General features: G+C 41.1%; 1 protein-coding gene across 4 annotated transcripts in view; it reads right to left on the bottom strand.

Moving 5' to 3' along the window:
• Positions 1–23,946, bottom strand: part of PALLD (palladin, cytoskeletal associated protein) — a 383,758-nt gene that overhangs the window by 42,409 nt on the left and 317,403 nt on the right. For all 4 annotated transcript variants that reach the window (XM_046656558.1, XM_046656559.1, XM_046656560.1 and 1 more), the window contains one exon: positions 677–1,312. In XM_046656558.1, the coding sequence (XP_046512514.1) occupies positions 677–1,312 (636 nt within the window). The remainder of the gene's footprint in view (positions 1–676; positions 1,313–23,946) is intronic.

Below are 23,946 nucleotides of genomic sequence, written 5' to 3'. Positions count from 1 at the left end.
CACTAGGTTGCACATGCCCTCACTTATCCGCAACAGCATAAAGACATTTACATGTTTTTCCCCCTTCCATTCAATTACTACATATATGTAAAGGCTTCCTTCTTAATTTTGTTAATTTAGATATTTCAAAAACACTTAAGTGTATACCTAGCACCCAAGCCCCTCCAGAGCTATTGTAATGGTGATCTGAAATGCTAGGATACGCAGTTTGGTGCTAAGAGCATGGATTTGGAGTCAGACAGACATGGGTTCAAACCTCAGTTTGGTGGCTCTGTTACCCTGCGCAAATTACTTAGCTACTGGAAGCCTCAGTTGTAAATGGAGCAATGATACCTCCTTGGAATGTATCCAGCGAGATAACCTACGTGAACTGCTTAGCACGGCGCTCAGCAAATGGTAGCCAAGGCCACTATCGTCATCATCATTAAGAGCACTGGGCACTTCCTGAGCACAATCCTACTGCTGAACGCAGAAGAAATGGTGTCGATCTAGGTAAGGGTAAGGAAGCTATGCAAGAACAGCCTGGTGAAGCACCTGCGAGAAAAATCTAAACACTGGATGGAGGGAAAGATGTAAAAACGGGACAGTGGTACCCCCGGGTGGGAGGTTTCTGGGCACATTTCGGGAGGGCCGCGCGGGGCGGCAGTGCCACCGCGGGCGGGTGGCCGGCACTCACACGGGGGTGACGCCCTTGGGCAGGCCCAGGGCGTTGACGGCCGCCGGCGCGGGCTGCGAGGGGAGCAGGGCGCTGAGGAAGGCCGCGGGCGTTTGGCCGGGCCCGAAGCGGGCGGCGGGCGAAGCGGGGCCCGGGAGCGGCGGTGGCGGCGGCGGCGGCAGCGGGAACACGTCGGGCACCGGGAAGGCCGTGGTGGGGCTGAAGACCGGCGGCGGCGGTGGCGGCGGGGAGGGCGAGCCCGGGTACCAGGCGGCCTCGGCCTCGGCGCCGAAGGGCTGCGCGAAGGGTGGCGCGGCCGGCCGGCCGAAGGGCTTCAGCGTGGGCGACAGGGGCGACGGCAGGCTGGACGAGCTGGGGCTGGAGGCGGGCGTGCCGTGGCCCGACGCGGGGCCCAGGTTCTGCGCGGCGATGAACTGCTTGGGGCGCGCGTAGTTGAAGGAGCCGGACGACTGCATGGCGGGCGCCGAGCGGGAGGCGAGCGCACTCATGGGCTCCGGGGCGGCGGGCGCCGCGCAGGCCGCGAGCTCGGGCAGGGCGGGCGGCGGCGGGAAGGGCGGCGAGGGCGGCGCGCTGCGAGGGGCGGCCTCCTGCTCGCGGCGGACCTGGTTCTGGAGCTGCTGGAGTTTCAGAGGGTCCCTGCGGGGAGAGAGAAGCGACACCTTCAGAGAGGGCACCGGGAGGCAGGCTCAGGGGCAGTGAGGGGCGCCCGGGGATGCCGGCAGCAGACGGTCCCCGCGGCCTTGGGCGCGCACCACCAGCCTGCATGGGCAGCCTGGGCTCCATCCTCAGCCGCGGGGCCACGTCCACTAAGTACGACCAGATATCTCGACGCCTGATTCAGGTTTTATCTAAGATGATCCAAACCGGTTTACAAATTGTGACGGAAATTTTGTCTGATTTCCAGGAGCCAGATTTCATTTGCATAGAACCAGAAATATTAACAGAAAAACTTTGTGGACATGAATTTTTTAGTCCTCTCATTGGTTGCCAATTTTTGGAAAAAAGTATTCTATCAAAATGAGAAAGCTAAAAGGAAAAAACACTTGATTTAAGTTTTTGGGGGGCAGATTTCGTTTAGTCCAATTTACCTATTGCTGTGCTGTCAACTCTGCATTCAATAAATATTACAGGCTGATTTTGGGGGGGTTCCACTTTAATTTCTGCATTTGTTCCCTAAAAAAATACAAAATTTACTCTACCCAAAATTTTAGTTGTTAAACCTTGAGTCGCAAATTATATATAAAACTCGATTACATACTGATATTTCGTGCCATTTCTAAAACACAGGCAAATGACATCTCTCGTTAACATGTAGGCAAATAAGTAATAAAAATTATTAATTTTATGGTAATGCAGTTCCCCAAGTATTTTCCAGCAAGAGTTTGATTTTTTTTTTTTTGAGGAAGATTAGCCCTGAGCTAACATCTGCTGCCAATCCTCCTCTTTTTGCTGAGGAAGACTGGCCCTGAGCTAACATCCGTGCCCATCTTCCTCTACTTTATACTAGGACGCCTACTACGGCATGGCTTTTGCCAAGCGGTGCCATGTCCTTACCCAGGATCCCAGCTGGGAACCCCCGGCCGCTGAAGCAGAACCTACGCACTTAACCGCTATGCCACTGCACCAGCCCAAGAGTTTAAATTTTAATTTATGAAAAAGAAGTAAGCAGCTAGCAGTTAGCTAAAATCTTACTCTATCTTACTGAAAGGTTTTCCTGTTTAGCTGAATTTTACATCCAAAATATTTTCCTTTATTCCCGTCAGCTAGTGACCAATGGCTGTCAAAAGAGACTTCAACAGAAGGTGGCACTATAACAAGCAGCTAAAACAGGAGCAATTCCATGAATAGGCAAAGCTATGCTCCTAACTTGAAACCTTTTAGAACTAAAAAACAAAACTCTCAAAACTTTTTTATCCATAGGGATTTAATCTTCAAAATCAAGCTTTCAGAAATTCAAAGCAATAATTGGAAATGAAGATGCTTTCAGTTTTACTTCAAAAAGTTGAAAAAGATAAAAAAGCTTTAGCTCTGTTAGCAAGTATCATTAGATGTGGGAGCTTCAGCAGAGAAGTCCTAAATTCCTTCCCACGTCTTCTCTAATTATCCAGGAAAGTGATTACACTTAAATCCATGAAAAGACAGAGCAAGAAACACTTTCTTGGGAACCAAAAAGCATAAAGAGAAGGGCTTCTATATGCTTAATCAGCGCAAAGCATCAAAGATTCCAACAACAAAGAACTCTGTGGGGTCCTGTGGAACGTAATTTCGGCGTCTTCAAAGCAGCCACGCCACTGCTGGGATTCACCAGCACGGTCAAGGTCCAGATGCCGTGTGGTTGGGGTAGACTGTCCAGCACATGCGTTCCTGCGTTCACTTATTGGAACTGGCCCAGGAACAGAACTCATAAAAACCACCTCCAGCTCTCCAACCATCCTCCAAGCACTCTCATTCTGAATCCCCAAATGCCCCTTTCTGATCCCCCTGCCTTTACTATCTCTTTCTTATTTCCTAGCTGTGGCAAAATACATCCCATTCCTGGAATGTTTATCATCAACATTCAGCTGCCTGTGCACCTGGATTGGGGTGACCTGTGTGGCCAACCTCACAGGTCCTGCTCCCCTGTTCTGGGCCAGCCTGGGCTTGCGACGGCCAGAGCCTCAGTTGTGTTTTAAGGTATTTTAAGCTTGGTTTGCCATCAGCAAGTAGCTGTATGTAATGGCTCTGCTGCTATAGACATCATATCACACCCTGTATCTGATGTGAGGATTTGAGGATTCCCTGGCCCCAGGATTAAGGAATGGCTCCTGAGAACCCGTCTTCAAAGAAGCCAGGGTGAGAAAGCCCAAACCATACTGCATTGGTTCTAACTTTCTCCATGGGGTCAAGCCTACTCATTCGGGCATTAAAAAGAACCATGAGGGGCCGGCCTGGTGGTGTAGTGGTTAAGTTTGGGTGCTCTGCTTTGGCGGCCTGAGTTTTGCTGGTTTGGATCCCGGGCACAGACCTATGTGCCACTTATCAAGCATGCTGTGGCCGTTGTCCCACAGATAAAGTAGAGGAAGATGGGGACTGATGTGTGCTCAGGGCCAGTCTTCCGGAGCAAAAAGAGGAAGATTGGCGGCAATGTTAGCTCAGGGCTAATCTTCCTCCCCAAAAAAAAAAGAACCACCAAGTTTGCTAACGCAAGTGCTCAAAAGCTGCTGAGATACCTTTAGTAGTGACAGTTCAAGAAATTATTGCTGTAGCACTTCAGAAGAAATGAACAGAATTCTAGTGATTTGGCTACTAGCATATATTGCAATGAAGAACTTTGCTAGGGTTTCCACTCTCCCCCATTCTGCACTGGGTGAGGAGCAGAATATGCAGGGAATCTGAGGGGTTGGAGGAAGGAGAGCAAAAACAGTCATGTTGAATCTTCAAGTGTCTGACTTGATTTCTGTGCAAATGGTAATTTTTAAAAATATACTTGAGTTAAATGGATGTGACATCTGGATTCTCAGATGATGAAATGCACAATTCTAAGTCATTTTCTCAGTCCTCATTAAGTTATTTTTACCAAAGTTCATTTTCACAGAGAGAAAAAGGCAAAGAGAATGCGAGGTACCTGAAAGGCAGGATTGCCCACAGCTTTTGGAAATTACTTAAAAGTTATTTGTTAGAAAAATGTATCACTTTTCTAGTTTCCCCATTTTTTCTGCTGTCCTTTCTCTTAAAATAAAATAAGAAAATGAAACTGAACTGAATCTCTTGGAAATACTGCACAAAGGTTGAAAAGTTAGGTTAAGAGTTCTAGACAGCTCTAGTGGCAAGTACACCACTTTGAGCATCATATTGTTCGAGTCATAAGGGTTTACACAACTACCGTCACACCCCTCCCACCACACCCTCAATTCAAAAAGTCTAAGACACTCCCTGCTCTCACCCCTCCTTCAATTCTCAAGGTTTCAACACTTAATGAAATGAGCTCAGTGCACCTGTCACAGAACATTTACAAATGGGGAAATGGATTTTAAGTAACTTGCTCAAGGTCACAGAGCAAGCTACCTGCAGAGCCAGGTTAGATCTCTGTCTGTCCCTGGCTCTTTTCACTACATTGGGCATGTCAACATAAAAGGACCCTGACCTGCAGTGTGATCAAAAAAAAAAAATAAAAATCTGTGGATTTTCTTCACTCTTATGCCTTCTTGCAGCCATAGCATCCAGGGCCTGTAGGATCTGAATCATCAAAGTTTTAAATGTTTACATATTTGAGAATATATTTAAGAATATCTGACTTCAAATTTGATTCTATTCAGGGTGAAATGGTGCAAAGATGAGAAGATGGTGGCAGCCCAGGATGGGAATATGTAAATGCTAACTCAGTGGATTCCCCTCCTACACTCAGAAAACCAAGAGTCTTCCGCCCCCCACCCCACCCTAATGGTTTGGGCACAGCTTTTAACAAGAAGAGTTTTACAGATAATTGGATGGGGGCAAAGATTGAGATTTGACAGGGATAAATAAAGAGAGATGTAGAACCCAATCTTCTTTCCAGTTCAGTAATCTCTCCTGCCACAAGATTAAAACAGCCTTGGAAAGAGTAACCAGCCAAGTGGCAGTGTGGTATAGGAGAAAAAGGCTAGACTCACAGTGGGATGGTACTGGCTTGGAAGCCAACTCCGCCAGCTACTAACTGTGGGGTCACTGTGAGGAATAAACAAGCACAGTGCCTGGTTCATAGTGTGAGCTCAATACATGTTCCACAGCCGAAGAGAGCAACCATGGCAATCCTGGTTACTGTACAAAATGGGCCTTTCAAAAATGGAGATAACATTCTACTTACTACAGGGGATTTTCGTCTTCACCTGTTCCCACTGCAAGTACCTGGCAAGGGAACAGCAGTGGCATGTGAGGAGATGGGGAACTGGAGATGGAGGGTGAGCCGCAAGATCAGCTGAGAAGGCTGGCCTCAGCAGCTGCTCCTCGCCCTGCTCCTACTCACAAAGCCACGGTAGGGGTGGGAGATGAGGGACAGCACGCATGATGGACCTGGCACTGGAAGGACCCATTTACAACAACTCTGGGCAGTTGCTAGTATTAAAGCCCACTTAAAAATTCCCCATAGGTTAGTGAGGTCAAGTAATTTGTCTTAAGGGCAGAACCTGGAGGTGAAAGGGCTGGTTGGCTCGGAAACCTTGTGCTTCATCATTTTCTCCAAAGTGCTCAGTAAACAAAAAAGGCTTATTAAAATGTTAGTTATTATTCTTCCATATCACTTTTTCTCTGGGGAACTGCAGCCCAAGTTCAAAATAAATGATGTGAAAGTAAACTTCTGGAAAACTGTTATGTAAACTGGAAATTCCCAGTATGTCTCTCTGGAGCAATGTCTGGATTGCAAGAAGTAATTTATCCCCTGCTCATACTAATAAAGATGGAGTATTTATAATTATCTGGAGAAACTCTTGGGATTGTAAAGCTGGAAAACATTTGTGCTTTCAGAATAAATATGCTGTTGGTTTATATGTTTTCTTTCATTTTTTTATTGTGTGATACAGAAGCCATTGTATGATGAAGAGTTAGAATACCTCACTCTCTGAACAGTGTGCTCCTCTGGTCCTGCTATTAATAGGTACTTTGAAGGCAGGGACTGACTTTCAGCATCCTTACAACACTAACCCAGCACCCTCACAACACCCAACAGAATACTAAATATGGCAGACACATCACTGTCAACGACAATGATGTTAATTTCTAGCTGCAATTTCTATACCTGGCTGAGTTCATCAGGCATATTCAGTAGGGCAGACCTACAATAGGAGGGCCCCATACTGGGACTGGGGAATTTTAAGAATTTTCAAATCAAGGTAGATAAGTGAATTAGGGGATAAACTGCTGGGTGTTCCCACAACATATTCCTTTGTGGCTGGGATTAGCTCAGTTCATATGCATGAGAGAGCTCAATATATTATTTCTGGGAACCTAAATAAGATAGAATATAAAACTCCTACAAGGGCTTCATTCAGTTCATGGAGCACTGATTAAGTTCCATCTATGACTTTATTAGATGAGTACTGCAATTGTCTTTTTCTTATTCCATTACTCCTGCTTCCACTGATCTCTTCATAGAAACTAGGTCCACTTGGTGAGGGTCAATGGCTAACAGCTTGCTTTGTTTAGCACTATCTTCTTATTGCCCTTTGGTAAAAGGTATATAAATCACAATCTTGAGAACAATCATTTACACAATAAAAATGAATTAACATAAGCCAGATGAGATGTATCACACTGGGTTTAGGGGAGGTTATAAGTGCAAAAATAACTATGAATTTAAATGCATTCCCCCTAAGGTGGGGGGAGAGGGCAAGGATAAAGATTTAAATTTTTTACAAAGTACTGTAAACAAGAGAATGTTAAAATCAAATTAAAATTGACCACTGCTTGGGAATGTGTGTGTAACATGCATCGCAAAATGACATAGGTTGCTTTATAAATGGCCCATTCTTTGATCTTTAATTCATTCTGACCCTTTTGTAAATCAGGCTGACTCTCCAGACAGAGCCAGGCCTGAGCACAATTAATTACACAGGAGGTTTCAAGGAAGAAGAGACCCGAGTGAAATCAGCACACGACTTGAGTCTTTTTCAGAAAGACGCGTCCTCTCCACTTAGAATGAGAACTGCATTTGGCTCCGCTACAAAAAACAGTAGCTCTTTATGTCTTAATACATAAAGTTGATCTCTTTTTGAAGTCATTCCATGTACCATGAGAAAGAGAGGGAGCAAGTGCTGACCAGTTCATAATCCTCCTGGGAACGTCTCTGGAGTATCAAAGATGGCTGTCTCTCTCATGTAACACAAGGAATAAGGACTGAGGGTTTGGGAGACGGTGTTCTGACATGGATCAACACCGACATGAGCTGTTCCTCAGAACTGGAATCCTGCAGCTGGCTTCCCAGATGCAGAGAATTCTCCTTTGGAAGTCTATGGAGATCCAACTCTCCGTGGGGTAAATGGTCATTTGGCTTTTTGAAGGCTGCAGGATGCGGTCCAAAGCATTTACAGCTCCATCAGAAGAAGAGGATTTGTATCCTGACGTAAATTGTATGTGATAAGGGACAGGCTCTGACGGTCGTGATACGCCTGATGAATCTGAATGACTTGGAACACTGGCGGTTCAGCCTTAGCCTCTTTCCGGGGAGGAATGTGAGGTCAGGTTCTAAAAGCATCCACTCCACATCATAGTTAAATGCCTTAAATAATTTTCATTTCTATTGCTGCATAGGTCAGTGGACACAGCAGGAAGATATTAGCTGCTGATTCTTATAAAAGCTATGCTAATTTAGTGAACATTAAAAGGAATTAATATGGACTGTTCCCAATTGAAAATGGTATTAATTCTTAACATACAAAGATAAAGTACATTTTTGAAGAAAAATCTGTTTTGAAGAAAAATCTGTTTTCCAACCTTTTTTGTCAATGCTTGAGGCAAAATCAGTGATCTCATTTCTAATTGAAACACCAAAGAAAAGCTCTCTGTGAGACAGCTGTTGAGGAAATTTAAGGCATAAAATTTCTCTGAGATTTTAAAGAACTGGGAAAAAAAGATGAACAAATACTTAACTTTCGGTCTTAGAATGCAATAAAGAATTGGCATCTGTTAAGGTTTCATATGGCTAATGTTTTCTGAAATTTCCATTTTATCATTGAGAGGCCTGTGCCATCTCCTCTGTGTCATTTCTATTTTAGTTTATGTTTGCTGAAGGGAATCTATCTATGACGGTGGTGTGCAGTTTGCATTTGTAAGAATGAATTATTACCAAGGGCAAAACGTCATATCTTTCAAAAGAAATAACTACTACCTACTCACCAAATGGCTTTCTTCTACCAAAAGAACAGGACAGCCGTTCTCAGCCCCCTCTACCCCTTCCAAACCTTTGATCTCCAATATCTCCTTCTCCACTCACATGTAAGATACTCAATACATATTTGTTGAATTTAATTAAAATCCCCAGATTTCTCTAAAGTACAAAACTAGCTGTTCCCATCAAGCTATACGGCACTCAAGAAGACATGGCTGCATTTTCCTAAGGGAGTGCAGAGACCACAGCCACTCGCACACAGGTTATTTACAAGCAAGAACACAGAGTCAACAGGCAAAGGTTCAAACAGTTCAACTCCAGTTTGGCCACTAGCTATTCATGACTTTGGATGATTCACTTATTCTCTCTGCGCCCCAGTATCTCAACTTTAAAATGGAAACTTCTAATGTAGTATCTGTAAGGTCCTCATAAACATTCAGACTTTATGATCCTTACTCTTTAGCCCAGTAACATTTAAACATTAAAAAGAAACTAATTTTAAAAGAGTTCGTAAACAACTAACCAAGTCCAAGTATCGTGTGTATTCGTATGCATATATTAACCTCACGCATAAGCTGTTTTTACATTGATTTCAACTGTTTTTGAAAAATGAATAGATCACTTTTCGGTAAACAGAAATGGATTTTAAAGGCATTACAGGGGCAAACTAAAATAATTCCACAGTAAATCATATAAAAGGAAGGATACTTTTTTTATACTGTGAATAATCACCACCTAACTGGTGAACATTATTTTTTTTGCTTAAGACAGATATACCTATAGATAAATTCTGTCCAAAAATTAAGAAAACGAGCTTTTGGGTTTGTGTGTCTCCAAACAGTTCCTGTGGGAGTTAGGTTGGATGTAGTTCTACAACAATGTTCTCCCTGAAAAAAATATGTGAACTATTTCAGTGCTTCGATAACGACTGTTCTGTTAATAAACCTTTCCTTTCTTTCCACCACAAAACTTTTTTTGGCCTTTGTCTTGATTTGGTAAACCTTCTAAAAATTAATTGAAGAGGTATTTCATTCAGCATAAAGATAGGGTTAATTTGTGCTCAATATCTGTCATCCAGCAGTGCCAGTCCCTTCTCTGTCCTCATTCTTGCTCCCTCTGCAGCATCTGGCAATGGGAGCACCCAACCCTTCCTTCTTGAAGAACTCTCCTCCCCTGACATCACTAACAGGACCGTGTTCTCCCACCTTTGACACTGTGCCTTATTTCTCTGATTCTTTTCCAGCTCTCGAGCTATGGCCCCACCAAGATCTAAACTTTCTTTATCTTCTTTTTGCACAAGGAGTCAACAGCACCACCTTCACTTCCTAATCTCTATCTCTAACCCAGACCTCAGTCATGAATTCCAATTCTATCACCCATTTCCATATAACATGAACGTGCTACAAGCCTGTCTAACACAGAGTCCCTCTCATCCCTTATTTAATTTCTCCCCATAATGTCTGATATTCAAAGATTCCCACAGTTTGGTCCCAAAGAGTCCTAACTTCCTATCTCTAACTGCTGCTCTATCGCCACATTTTCATTTTTCCAAATCAGTCTCATTGTTTCCCAAACTCACCTTGTGTTTTCCTTCCTCTTGGCTTTTTCTCATGTACTACCCTCTTTTGGAAGGCCTCCTTCCACCAGTTTCTCTCTATCCACTGAGGTTGTCTTCATCCTTTGTGCCTATTTCAATGTCTATCTCTTCTTGAAGCCCTCCCTAATAACAGCTAGCGATTCTTTCTCCCTCTTTCAAACTGCTCCAGTCCACCAAGCTGGTATGGCACAGTCAGGGTTTGGCAGTGACATTATCATCTCACACCCACAAGCCAGATCTCCTAGAGCCAGGCTTGTGTTCGTTGTGTTCTCTTGGTGACTACCACAATGCTTTGCACCGAGATTTCACTAAATACCTGTGAAGAGATCTCCAGGCATCCTTTTAAGAGGAATATGGGAAAGGGAAACAATCAGAGCTCTTATAATAATAACAGTACTTGTATTTCTGGCTTTTTAGTATCGAAAATATGAAACTCCCATCCCCCAAATGAGAGCATTTGTGAACCTGGGAGCGCAGTTCCTAATTTGGCATCTCTGAGGCACTCCATCATGTTCCAGGCAGTGGTAGCCTGTACCAGTGCCCATTTTCCATTTTATTTGGTTATCAGTCAAAAACGCCTCAAGTTTTTGTTTACCTTGAGGAAAAGTGCCTCAGGGATATTTTCAGTACTTGGTGAGAACTTTAGTCGTCCCTAGCAATTCTTTTCTTTAGTAGCGCCCATTCTTCCCATCACTGCAATGTTCTACAGCCACTCTTTCAAAGCATAGACTGTATCCTGAGATAACAAAGTTGGTCCCTGTACAGAAAGAGGAAATGGTTCCCTTGTGTGCCCATTGTGTAGCAGGTCATAAAGACCCAATAGAGGGTTACTAACAAGGCTGCATTGAATGTCTGTGTTGGGGCTGGAATCTGAAGCGTTGATATCTGGCTGGAACTTCACACTGATGTCTGGACTCGTTCTTCACGTGTTGCGTAAGTCCCGCCAGGAGTTCCCGAATGGCTGATACTAAGTTAAAGAATGTGTAGGTGGAGGTCATGCTTTATTTATGGAAGGAGAATGAAGCTACTTGGTTGGTGACATGGCGGTAAGCATTCATAAAAGCAAGTAATGACTCACTAGTAGGTGGAGAATTTAATGAATTCTTTCTTAAAATCAGTTTCCTGAAACTCCAAGAGGAATGGACTTCTGTTTTTATTATCTACCATTCTTCCCTTCCTCTCTAAGGGCATTCCCTTCTTCCTCAACAGATCTGCTTCTGCCCTGCTCTCTGTGGGTCTGCCAATCATAATCCCCCAACCTTTGGTCACAGGGTGAGTACGTGGCCCAGGACCAGCCAATCAGTGCATGGCTTCAGCAAATCATTCAAGGATAAATATATGATCCAGGTCTGGCCAGGCCAATCAGGAGTTTTCATTCTGAAGATGAAAGGGTAATGTCTCTGTTTGTCCTCTGACAGATAACTAAAATGACTGAATCCCCCAGAGTTGCTGGCTGCCATGGAAGGCCCTCCAAAAAGGAAGCCAATACATAAAAAGAAGCCAAGTTGAGAGAGAAAAGACGAGAGAGACAGAGTTAAAATTGGGATGCTATCTTAGCACCTGGATCCAGAGAACCCTCAGACCAGTTTTATCTCTGCCTTCCGTGTACAAAATGGCTGCCCCTCGTCTCTGCCTTTTTTTGCTTAAGTTAGTTCAAAATGCTCACTAACACTTTTTAAGAAAGTGGCCTTGGAGACCAACCAGTCCAATTTTTATTATCTTATAGATATGGAAATGGAAACACAGAGATTAAGTAACTGTACAAATTTATCAGCTGGTTAGTGCCAAAGGCCTGACAAGAACATCTTGCTGGTAAGAACAATATTAAAAATGAATCTAATAGCACTATCTGAAGTTGATGAATCAATAAAAGGATGAATACACATCTTGCTCATAAAGCTGTGAAAGAAACCATCAGGACTAAAAACAAATGGTTAAAAGCGTCCACTCTGTAGAGTGAGACTAGAAGGAGGTAGAGGGAGGAAGTCTTTTATTTTTGCATTTCATAGTCTTCTATACTAGTAGCTTGAATATTTTTTAACCTATGTATAAAAAATTAATGTAATGTTTAAAATATATAAAATTCTGAAAACACATAAAATTCCAAAAGCTCCTATTCTACAGAAAGTCACATCATAAAAGAGGCCATGGTGCTGTTGTCTTAGACAGCAGCTAAACATCCTGAAGCCTGAGAACATCCATTCCCCGAATTTGAGGTCACCAGGGGAGGCTCTCCTCCAAAGAATTTAACCAGTCATGACTATTACCACTACCAGTACCAACAGCGTCGCTAACACTGCTAGTGATGATAACAGCTAACTATCATAGAGCACTTTCTGTAAATCTGTATTAACTCATTTAGTCTTTACAAAACCCCTAGGATATAGGCCTCTTTTATTATCTCCTTTTCACAAATGAGGAAACTGAGGCCCCAAGATATATTAAGTACGTTGCTCAAGGTTACACAGCTGGAAAGCAGTACAGATGGGATTCACCGAGGAGGTCTGGCCCGCAACTATTATATTATGGGATCTCTAATCCAGGCAGCAGGACCCACCCAGTACTTCCATGTGCACTGTGATTTCTTTAGCCACAGAGGACCTTTCTAATGTGGGTTCCACCCAAGACTGGCTCCAACTCTGTCACTGTATCCTCTTTGTTTCTTTGTTACTGGGATACAGACATTGCAGTGGAGCTCAAAACAGCTACATATGGAGACAACCTGGCTATGTCCTGAAGACAGTCCATATGTATTTTAGGTAGGTAATGTTTGGGTCTCATGTGCTAGGCTTTACAAACTTTTATTTATTGGAGAAACGATAAAAATCTATAAAGCAACTCGACGGAGCTGGTTTTGAAACTAAGAAATTAAATTAGCTCCCAGAATTTCTTATTTCAGAATTTGCATCATCAACCAGCAGACATTACACTGTTGGACTATTAAATGCTCCATCCCTACTAAGCATCTATTTACAGCTATATCCTGTAAGTCTGAAAATGCAGTATGGGGGCAGGAAGATGAGATTAACTGGTAAAGATTCCCAGTGCATATTTTACAAGTTAAAAGTGAATCCAAATTTCTGAGAACATCAAGAGGCATGTCACAATATAGTAATAAATACCACCATGGAGTTTCATAACACAGAGGTTCCTACATAGTGACAGTGCTGTCCTTCACACTCCTCTTTGAAGAGGCTTGTTGTAGAAAAAGTAAAGAAATTGGAGAAGAAAAATGTCCTAAACAATTGGAATTGAGCTCCAAAAATGGCTTTGTTTCTGAAATCTCGGCCTTTTTTAGTGTCTCCTGCCTTTGGGCTAGTTAGGGCTTTCCCCAGCAGAAGTGACTGTGTCACCGATTATCTGTGTGGCATCAACAAAGAGAGGGAGGTCTGAGATTCTTCATGTCTGTGAAATGGAAAGTTGGACTATTTTTAAATACTCTCTTTAAATATGTTTTAAAGTTCCTCCAAGCTATGAAATCCACTATCTAGTCTTTCAAGATTGGACATCTGAATATTATTAATTTGTTATGTTGCTCCATCTCTTGAGAGACTGCATCACTAAATATGCTGGAATTTTTTTAAAAATGTATCTTTCACATGCTGATAAACAACACTAATTTATAAAGATGACTTTTTAGGTTTCCATTAACAGAGGGCTATCGCTGAAGAAATAAACAACATTTCTGAATAAATAATAAGATGCCAATAACATTTTCTACATAGTTCAATCTTGCAAGGGTAAACAAATGAAAGGAATGCACAGTTGGTCCTGGGTACTCAGAATAATTTATTTTCCCTTAAAGATCGACCATTACTAATAGTTTAAATGTTAATGGCCAAGATACACAAGCCAAGGGTTCCATAGTGTGAATGCAGGCCTTGCCTGATTGCCAGGCTCGAATTCCAACCTCTCCTCCAAAGAGGGAAAAAGGACTCGAAAAAACTCAAAAATGCATTTTGGCACACTCAAGAGATGTAGCTTAGCAGCATGAATTAAGAGACTTGCGACCATGGAAAAGAATTGTAAACTGTAAAGATTGGCACCTGAGCTAACATCTGTTGCCAATCTTTTTCTTTTTTTCCTTCCTTTCTTCTTCTCCCCAAAGCCCCCCAGTAGGTAGTTGTATATTCTAGCAGTAGGTCCTTCTGGTTGTGCAAGAATTGTAAATTTTAAATGGCTTTGACACTTCTTAGCTTTTGACCAACTGACTTTGACATTCCTTAGAGGCCAAAGGATGAGACGCAGTAATGATGGTGCTGACTGACCTTTCCCCTCAGGAGGCAGACCCAATCCTTCCAGCAGCAAAGGAAGTTTATCCAAATGTGTCTTGGGAAGAATTGTAATAAATGAGGTTTTCTCCCTGAGAAAATGACTAAAACCACTAAAATAATTCTTAGATAAAACAACCCAATTATTTAATGTAATTACTCTTGAGGAAAAAATGAAAGAAATTTATCATAGTTACATGAAGTTTCCAACATGGTTACATATGACTGTGTATAGTCAAGAGTCATTTATCTGGCATTCTATCAAATGGAGTTTTCTATAATATGGTATTTATGACCATCTCCAATATGATAAGAAGCCTGCAACATCTTGAAATGCTTTTTGAAAGAAAACTTTATAGTATATATAGCTGTAGTATTGAGCTAATTTTACTGTCTTTTATGTCTTTTCCAAAACATGCAAATAATGAAGTTTGTTGCACACCACATCAGGTTTTATGATTATACGGTGAGATTTTATACAAATAGTGGCCCTTTATTTAGGGAAGTAGTATATACACCTGGATGTCACTCTTTTTGTTTTTTAAAGATTGGCATCTGAGCTAACATCTGTTGCCAATCTTCTTTTGTTTTGGTTTCTTTTTTTGTTGTTCTCCCCAAAGCCCCCCAGTACATAGTTGTATATTCTAGTTGTAGGTCCTTCTGGCTCTGCTATGTAGACGCCGCCTCAGCATGGCTTGATGAGTGGTGCTAGGTCCACGCCCAGGATCCGAACCGGCAAAACCCCAGGTCACCGAAGCAGAGTGTAAGAACTCAACCACCCGGTCACGGAGCCAGGCTCATGATTGTTCTTTTTAAAATTTAAAACGAATAATGGAAAAACCCACCTGAGTGAGTATAATATTTGTATGATGATGTACACAGGAGATTCATGGAATGTATAGATGGAAGGAACCTGGATCATCTTATCCAGCAGAGCAACAAGTAAGTTTGTTGAAGTACTGCACAGGAGGCTGCTGACAGAGCTTAGATTAGCAACCAGGGTTTTTTGCTCTTAGCCTCTCAAGTGAAGACACCAAGGTATGAACTTCTTTCACTAAAAGGCTTTCACTAACAATTAAAGCAAAAAGTCATTTCTAACAAGAATACAGATCAACATTCCTAAGAACGAAGGAAAGACATGTTCCAAATCAGTTGGGTTCCAACCAGGGCTACCTACTTCTTTGCTGAAGAGTGAGGAATGAGCCCTTGTTTAGGAATAATGTAGAGCTGACTATCCAAGAGTTGAAGTCCTCGTAACACAGCCACATCATTGTGTGTGTATGCGTATGTGTGCATATATCCATACACATGACTAGATAGAGTAGTACCAGCATAATGCATATTTTCAAGTTTAAATAGGATAAATTATTGTCTAAGGACTATAGTCCTGAGTAAAAATGACAAAGAGTATACTTAATAACACTTTACTTGACCTTTCAAGTATGATCTTCTATCTTGGTTGTGGCCACTGGTAAAGAAAAGCATATTTGTAATCTCAGACGCAAAGCAACTCATACCTGGGAATCAAGATTAATATGTATTTTAGTTGTTAATGCCTTCTGGATAAGACAGGATTAATGTAATAGTTTTAAGTACAGAAACATAAAAGTGAGGAATTTACTAGTGATTTTTTTTCTTGGAGTGGACATTTGTTATCTATGTAATAGATAAAATACATATAAAAATATATATCTATATATGGGGCTGGCCCTGTGGCTGAGTGGTTAAAGTTCCATGCACTCTGCTTCTGCAGCCAGAGTTCATGGGCTCAGATCCCAGGTACAGACCTACTCCACTCATCAGCCATGCTGTGGAGGTATCTCACATACAAAGTAGAAGTCTGGCACGGAATATTAGCTCAGGGCTAATCTTCCTCAAGCAAAATTAAATACATATATAGCCTTTCAAGAGCATCATGCTATCATCTTTTAAAAATTATTACTATGTAGTATCAGTAGGACATTAGGACACACGGAGTGGGGTACTCCATTCTTCACTGTGTTTCCACGTGGAGGGACTTCTGGGAGAGCAGCACTCCTTGCCTGTGTCCTCCCCTTTTGGTGAGTATGGGAGGTGGATCTGGGCATGCTCAGATCAGCCCCTCCCTTCCTCTTCTCCCTTTGGATCTGCTGCTTGCAGGGAGAGTGCTTTCTCCTCGTCCCTCTTGGGAGATAGGGAGGGAGGGTCTGCTCCAGTGGAACTTTACAATGCAACCTGTGAATGGCGGGGGTAAGCCTGGGTACCACAAGGGTAAGGTATGAGCAAGCTCACTTGGCCCGGCAACATATCTCCTTTCTCCTCTAGTTCTCCCCAGTACAGATCTGACACTTGAATCTCTCTCTTTCTGACTACTCACTTATTATGCAAATGGTCACAAACTTGAAGAGGGAGAAGGGACAGCCCCCCCTCAAATATACATCATTCAGGCATTTTAACAGTCTCAAAGAACCTCAGACATATAGGCGCCCTTGCTAATGAATTAGTACATCTTCAAACCAATAGTCATTATTTGTTCAGCATTTATCTAGAGAAGTTAGCCCCAACTCTGATAAAGGGCAGAGAAGGTGTGGGTGGCTTCAGATTGACTCAATGCAACAAAATAAAAGCATTAAATAGGTCCACTCCCTCTTAGAAGGCAATTCGGGGACCATCTACTAATAGCTCACACGTGCCTTCGATGGCAGGGTCACTCCTCACCTACGAGATACACAAGAGTTCCTCTGCATCCTGCTATCCATGAGGAATTCCAGTGAATGCAAATTCATCCATATCCTTTCATTTCCAGTGCAGTTTTAGTATGCCCACCCTCTCCTGAAGATAGAAAATTTGTCTTTATAACCCTTTTTAATTCAGATCTAAATACTGAAATTTACCCTGACAAATGACTTGTAACATTTTTAGTTTCTTACCCTGTAACAAAATACTGCCATCATGTTTTGATTATGAAATTCGTCGAAGAAACAAGGCACTGACATAATCTTTTTGACCAACAGAATTTAACTTTTTTGGCTTAGAGAATTAAGTACAATGATAATTCTGGAAAATTGGTCTAGCAGTCATAACAAAACTTTTTCTTTTTAAAATTGAACTCATAACTACTAACAGCAGACATTTCTATACCATATTTCTATCTCTTTTGAAATTAAATTCTATTTCTTAAAGCGCACATGATAAAAAATGCAAAAAAAATCCTGTTGGATTTCCATATGCAAAAAAAAGAAACTTGACCCACAATTCACACCTTATATGAAAACTAAGTCATGAATCTTTGACTTAACTATGAACCTAAAACTAAAATTTCAAGAAGAAAACACAGGAAACTCTTTGTGAGCATAAGTAAGGCAAAGATTTCTTAGATAACACACCAAAAGTGTGATCCATAAAAGAAAAAAAATTGATAAATTGGACTTCATTAAAATTAAAAACTCCTGCCCTTCAAAATGCAAAATATACAAAAAGGATACTGTGAAAAAGTATGTCTTCATCTCATACTTTTTTCCTCCCTGTCCAATTTCCCCCCCAGCATCAACTGAATACTGTTACCATTTCTTGTCTTCCCTCCCAAGCTAGCCCATACATAAAAAATATAGATATATACTATATGGTAGTTCCATTGCTCTTTATAACAAGATTTTTTTCTGAACACAAAACTTTCATATTCAATACATTTTCATGGAATACATTCAACACATATTCAGTTAATCTCACACTTTTGACAGCATTCACTGGTCACGTACACAGTTGAGACCAAATTCTTTGGAAGTAATTAGTTTTGAAGTTTACTTAAGCAAATATGGAAAAGGAACAGCAAAAATTTTAATTTGTTTGCCTTAAACATAAAAAAATCTTTCCTAAATTATCAGTCTCACTGTGCATTATTTAGTCATTATTCATATTTTAGCGATTTCGCCTGTTGTATCCTGGGGGAGAAAAGTTGTCCTCAGGGGCCTGGTATCAAAATACTATTTGAAGTACATAGAAACCAGTTTCTTCAGTTGTTTCCATTTCTTTGGGTATTGGTGTTTTTAAATAATAACATTCTCAAAGAAAAATGAGAATCTCTTTAGTCACTTTGATAATTAGAGGAAGTACTTGCCTAAGGCTGAACTAAAAACATTTTTCACACTATACAGCCCAATTCACATCCGAAATGACTCATTTAATACCTAAGTGAGCAAGAACACTCCCATCTCGCTTAACTCATTAGCCTGTTTTATTTCTTCACAGCATTTACCGTGGAAATGGTTGCATTTATGTATCGCTTTTGAAACTTTCCTCCTGAACGCCCAGCCTCCCACCCCATCCCTCCTCCAGCCCTAGGAGCTCAGCGCCTAAGGGAGGGGACTTTTTCTGTCCGGTTGCTCATGGCTGCGGTTCAGGATCTAGCATGGGCCCTGACACAGCGTAGGTGCCCAACAGAGACTTCTCCACTGAATGAACTCCATTTCTACTACTGAGACTGGCTCTTATTCCTGCGCTATGGTTTGTAAATTCAGTAGCAGTTTCCAGATGTGAAAAGAAAGAGATGACCATTTAGAATATTTAACATTGTTTCGGCTACATTGATGTGGAGTGTAAAAAGGTTTGTGTATACCTCATTCTATATCCTCTACACCTGTCCTGTCCAAATATGGTAGCCACTAGCCACATGTGGCTACTGGGCACTTGAAACGTCACTAGTCCAAATCGAGACGTGCTGTAAGTGTAAAATACACACCAAATTTTGAAGATTTAGTTCAAAAAGAGAGTGTAAAAATGATCTCACTGATAATGTTTATATTACTTACATGTTGAAGCAATAATATTTTTAATATATTGGGTTAAATAAAATATATCTTTAAAATTAAGTTCACTTCTTTCCTTTTTTCTTTCAGATATGACTACTAATAAATGAAAGCTGCTATGTGGCTTGTATTTGTAGCTCACATTTTACTTCTACCAGACAGAGCTCCTAGAGGCCTGATTCTTAACCCTCACTTCTTCCCACAAGGCTATTGTCTCTTTATCCTGTTAGATATCCACTAGGCCCTCATACTACAAAGCCCTAGAACCTAAGGATTTGGTCTCTATGGGGCCAGTATTATCGGATAGCGGTAATGGATTTGTCCATTGATAGTGGGAAAAAGCTGACCTCCAATTTCTTATTCATTTTCCAACTTATTTGCTGACTTCCCGGCAAGTAATATGAGAAATTATTCCAAGATTGTGTTTCTCAAACTGTTCCACTCTTAGCCATTCACACAGGCAGGCCTGTTTGGGGCACCCTCGGTGCTGCTCATCACGATGGATGAGAGCACTCCAGCGTCTCTGGCAGAGCATTCTCCTTCGGGCAGTAAAAGAGACTCCAATTCCACAGAGAGCCTTGTCTTGTTAAGGTCAGACTGGAAGGCCGTGGTTATATAGGAAAATCAGTCTTGCCAGCTGCAGTGAGCATGGTTACTACTCAGTCATGAGGAAGAAGCTGTGAGGTGAAAGGCAAAAGAGAGCAGGCCTCAGGGTGGACATGAATTTGAATTTTCTCTCACATGAAATACAAAGTAAGCCTTGGCTCATGTAATAGAGGAAAAGAAAAAATGAAGTAACATGTCAACAAAAGAGGGAATGACCAAGTCACAAAGTCAAAGTTTTGTTTTTAAATAAGGCTACATATTTGATTTTCTTTCTCCGGTTTATAAAAATGTCTACATAAAGGTTTTAATGCACAAGTACAAAAACAATAGCCTACTGTCTTAAAATGCACAGACTACTATATTTAGAGTAAATTCAGGAGATGGGAGAGAATCTCTACTGAATATTGCCAGACAGAGGGCAGAACACGGCTCTTCAACATGCATTATCTTACTTCTAAAGACCATGGTCACTTGCTATCGCCTCCTTGTTAAAGTCCATTCTGAAAAGTTAATACAATCTTCTCAATCATGGTATTACCATTAAGTATTTATCTTTGTTTTTTTTTTTTTTTTTTGGTGCAGAAAATTGGCCCTGAGGTAACATCTGTTGCCAATCTTCCTCTTTTGGCTTGAGGAAGATTGTCGCTGAGCTAACATCGGTGCCAGTCTTCCTCTATTTTGTATGTGGGACCCCACCACGGCATGACTTGGTGAGCAGTGTGTAGGTCTGCTCCCGGGATCTGAACCTGCGAACCCAGGGCCACCAAAGCAGAGAGCATGAACTTAACCACTAAGCCACTGGGCTGGCCCCTAAGTATCTATCTTTTGGTCCCAAAACAGTATCTCAGAGAAAACCTGCCAAATTAAAGAGAGATTGCAAGAGATACACTCTTCATCCTCAAAGTAATAGGAAAAACATTAAAAAAAAGTATTATTTATGCTTGATCAAACTTTATAAAAACAAGATGCCTGGAAAAACATCTTATAGTACACTGATGAGTGTATAACTAAAAAAAAAAAAAAAATGCCTCGTGGTATTACTAACTTAGTTTGGCTAAATATAGTTATCAGCTCTCATGCTTCGTAGCGCATTTTCCCCTGGAATTCAGCTAATATAAATAAAACAAACGGAGGGAACCTGGCCCGCCTCCATGAACATTACATCATTCTTCCTTATTAGGAAAACTTCTTCAAACCTGACATTTTGCTCTAAACAATCAGAGTTTAATTCTCAATGAGCAACTCAAGACAAAGAGCTGCTCTGATCAGAAGAGCTGCTAGATGTCAGGAGAAACGGGGGTGACGTGCAGGTTTATTTTAACTATGGTATTTTAATTCTCTAAACAGTAGCACCATTATGGAAAGCATTAAGAAGGTCCATTTAATATTCCCTGAAGAAGGTACATTTAAGAAGGCACATTGAACATTCCTCACATTTTTGCTTTCTCTATATTTTTTGATATATGCATGTGTTATGGTGAACAGATAGAGGAGAAATCAGAAATTCTTAGATTCTTGATTCATCACAATTGCAATACTGGTTCTGAGAAAAGAGTTTTGTATCTGATTTGATCTTAGAACAATGATGTGGAAGTTAAGAAGCTAAAAGAAAGACCTCCCTTCCTCTCCCCTGAAACAACCCTCAATGTGATGTTTACTTTGTTAGACAACTTTGGGTTATCTTTTTTGCTCTATTATCATATTAACATATTAAACTGGCAACAAAAGCAAAAATAAACAAGTGAGACTATGTCAAACTAAAAAGCTTTTGTAGCAAAGGAAACCATCAACAAAATGAAAAGGAAACCTATAGGATGGGAAAGAATATTTGCAAATCACATATCTGATAAGGGGCTAATACCCAAAATATATAAATAACTCACACAACTCAACTGCAAAAAGCCAAAGAATCCAATTAAAACACGTGCAGAGGACCGGAACAGACATTTTTCCAAAGACATACAAATGGACAACAGACACATGCAAAGATGCTCAGTGTCACTAATCGTCAGGGAAATGCAAATCAAAACCACAATGAGCTAGTACCTCACACCTGTCAGAACAGCTACTACCAAAAAGACAGGAAATAACGAGTGTTGGCGAGGATGTGGAGAAAAGGGAATCCTCACACACTGCTGGTGGGAATGTAAATTGGTACAGCCACTATGGAAAACAGTATGGAGTTTCCTCAAAAAAAAGAAAGAAAACTACCATATGATCCAGCAAATTCCACTTCTGAGTACAAATTTATTTGCAGGAAATGAGATCATTATCTCAAAGAGACAGCTGCACCCCCAGGTTCACTGCAGGATTATTTACAATATCCAAGACATAGAAACAACCTAAGTGCCCATCAATGGATGAACAGATAAAGAAATTGTGATATAGAGCCAGCCCTGATGGCCTAGCGGTTAAAGTTTTGTGTGCTCTGCTTCAGTGGCCTGAGTTCGTTTCCCAGGCATGGAACCACATCATCCATCTGTCAGTAGCCATGCTGTGGCAGTATCACATGAAAGGACTAGGACTTACAAGTAAAATATACAACTATGTACTGGGCCTTTGGGGAGAAAAAAAAAAAAGAGAGAGGAAGATTGGCAATAGATGTTAGCTCTGGGTGAATCTTTCCCAGTAAAAAAAAAATGTTTTATATATATATATATATATATATATTTACACACACCCCCACACACATATACACAGTGGAATATCGCACAGCCACAAAAAGGAAATGCTGCCTTTTGCAACAACATGGATGGCCCTTGAGCGCATTATGCTAAGTGAAGTAAGTCAGACAGAGAGAAACAAATCCCATATGATCTCACTTATATGTAGAATCTAAAAACACCCAAACTCATGGAAACAGAGAACAGATTGGTGGTTGCCAGAGGTGGGGGTGGGAGCTGGGTGAATGGAGGAAGGGGGTCAAAAGGCACAAACTTCTAGTTATAAGATACATAAGTTCTGGAGATGTAACATACAGCATGGTGACTATAGTTAACAATATTATATTGTAGATTAGAAAGTTCCTAAGAGAGTAGATCTTAAAAGTTCCCATCACAAGAAAAAAAATTGTAACTGTGTGAGGTGATGGACGTTAAATAAACTTACTGTGGTGAGCTTTTCACAATATCACATATATCAAACCATTATGTTGCATGCCTTAAACCAATATGTTATATGTCAATCTCAAAAAAACTGGAAAAAATAAAATCATATTTTAAAATGTTACATAATAAACTTGTTTACAAAAAACCCATGTGAACTGATCTAGACTTCTTGGTAAGAAAGGAAAAATTTATGAAGATGTATGTGTAATATAAAAGTCAAGCAAAGCAAACTTCTTCCTGAAACAATGACCTTTCCATGAATATAAACGGGGTTACGCATCAGTTTGCTGATTCTACCTGATATTTGACCTTTCTTTCTTGACCTAAGGATTATCTTCATGAGAAAGAAGAAACAAACGTTGAAAAAAAAAGCTCTAAATCTAAAGACCACAATGGTGCAATGGGGTTAACACAGCTAATACTACACTCTAAAAGGATTAATTTATAAATAAACAATCCCGAGATGCAATGAGTCGTGAGGGTGCCATGCTATCGGGAACATGAAGCCTTCTTAAATAGTGTGCTTCTTTTGGCAGGCAGTAAATAACAAACCGCTGACTTATTTCTCATTTTCCACTTTGGTTCACTAACAAAATCAGACGAACCACACGTTCATGGAAACGTGGAGGGTCAGGACGGGCCATCAGAGGAAGGCTGTGGGGAGGAGGAAGACTGGCTGGAAAATACGGGAGGAGGGTTCTAACAGCTCCAAGTTTATACTTCTAAATCTAGCCTGCGGCTGAACCTTTTTATATCAACTTCTATTTTTTCAAAGGAAGGAAAACAAAGACACCTGAATCTCTTGCGCTCAGCAAAATTTAAATTGGATGGAGGGGTCCCGCACTGGCAAATTGGGAAAGCAATTCTGTTTAAGAACTCAAACAGCCTTCCAGTCTAACAGGCTCCTCCTTCTTCTGGAGCTTTACCCACGTACTTCTTGCTGATTTAGGAATTAAAGGTAATGGTGTACTTCTCCAGAGCGGAGACTGCGGAGGCAGATCGCCCGTTTTCAACTGGCTGAGTGTCCTGGATCACTTAATCTTTCTGAGCCTGTTACTTCATATTTAA

The sequence above is a fragment of the Equus quagga genome, chromosome 3 (assembly GCF_021613505.1).
Source record: "Equus quagga isolate Etosha38 chromosome 3, UCLA_HA_Equagga_1.0, whole genome shotgun sequence".
Lineage (NCBI taxonomy): Eukaryota > Metazoa > Chordata > Mammalia > Perissodactyla > Equidae > Equus > Equus quagga.
The sequence above is the reverse complement of the archived record's forward strand: the minus strand, read 5'-3'. Positions and strand labels throughout refer to the sequence as shown.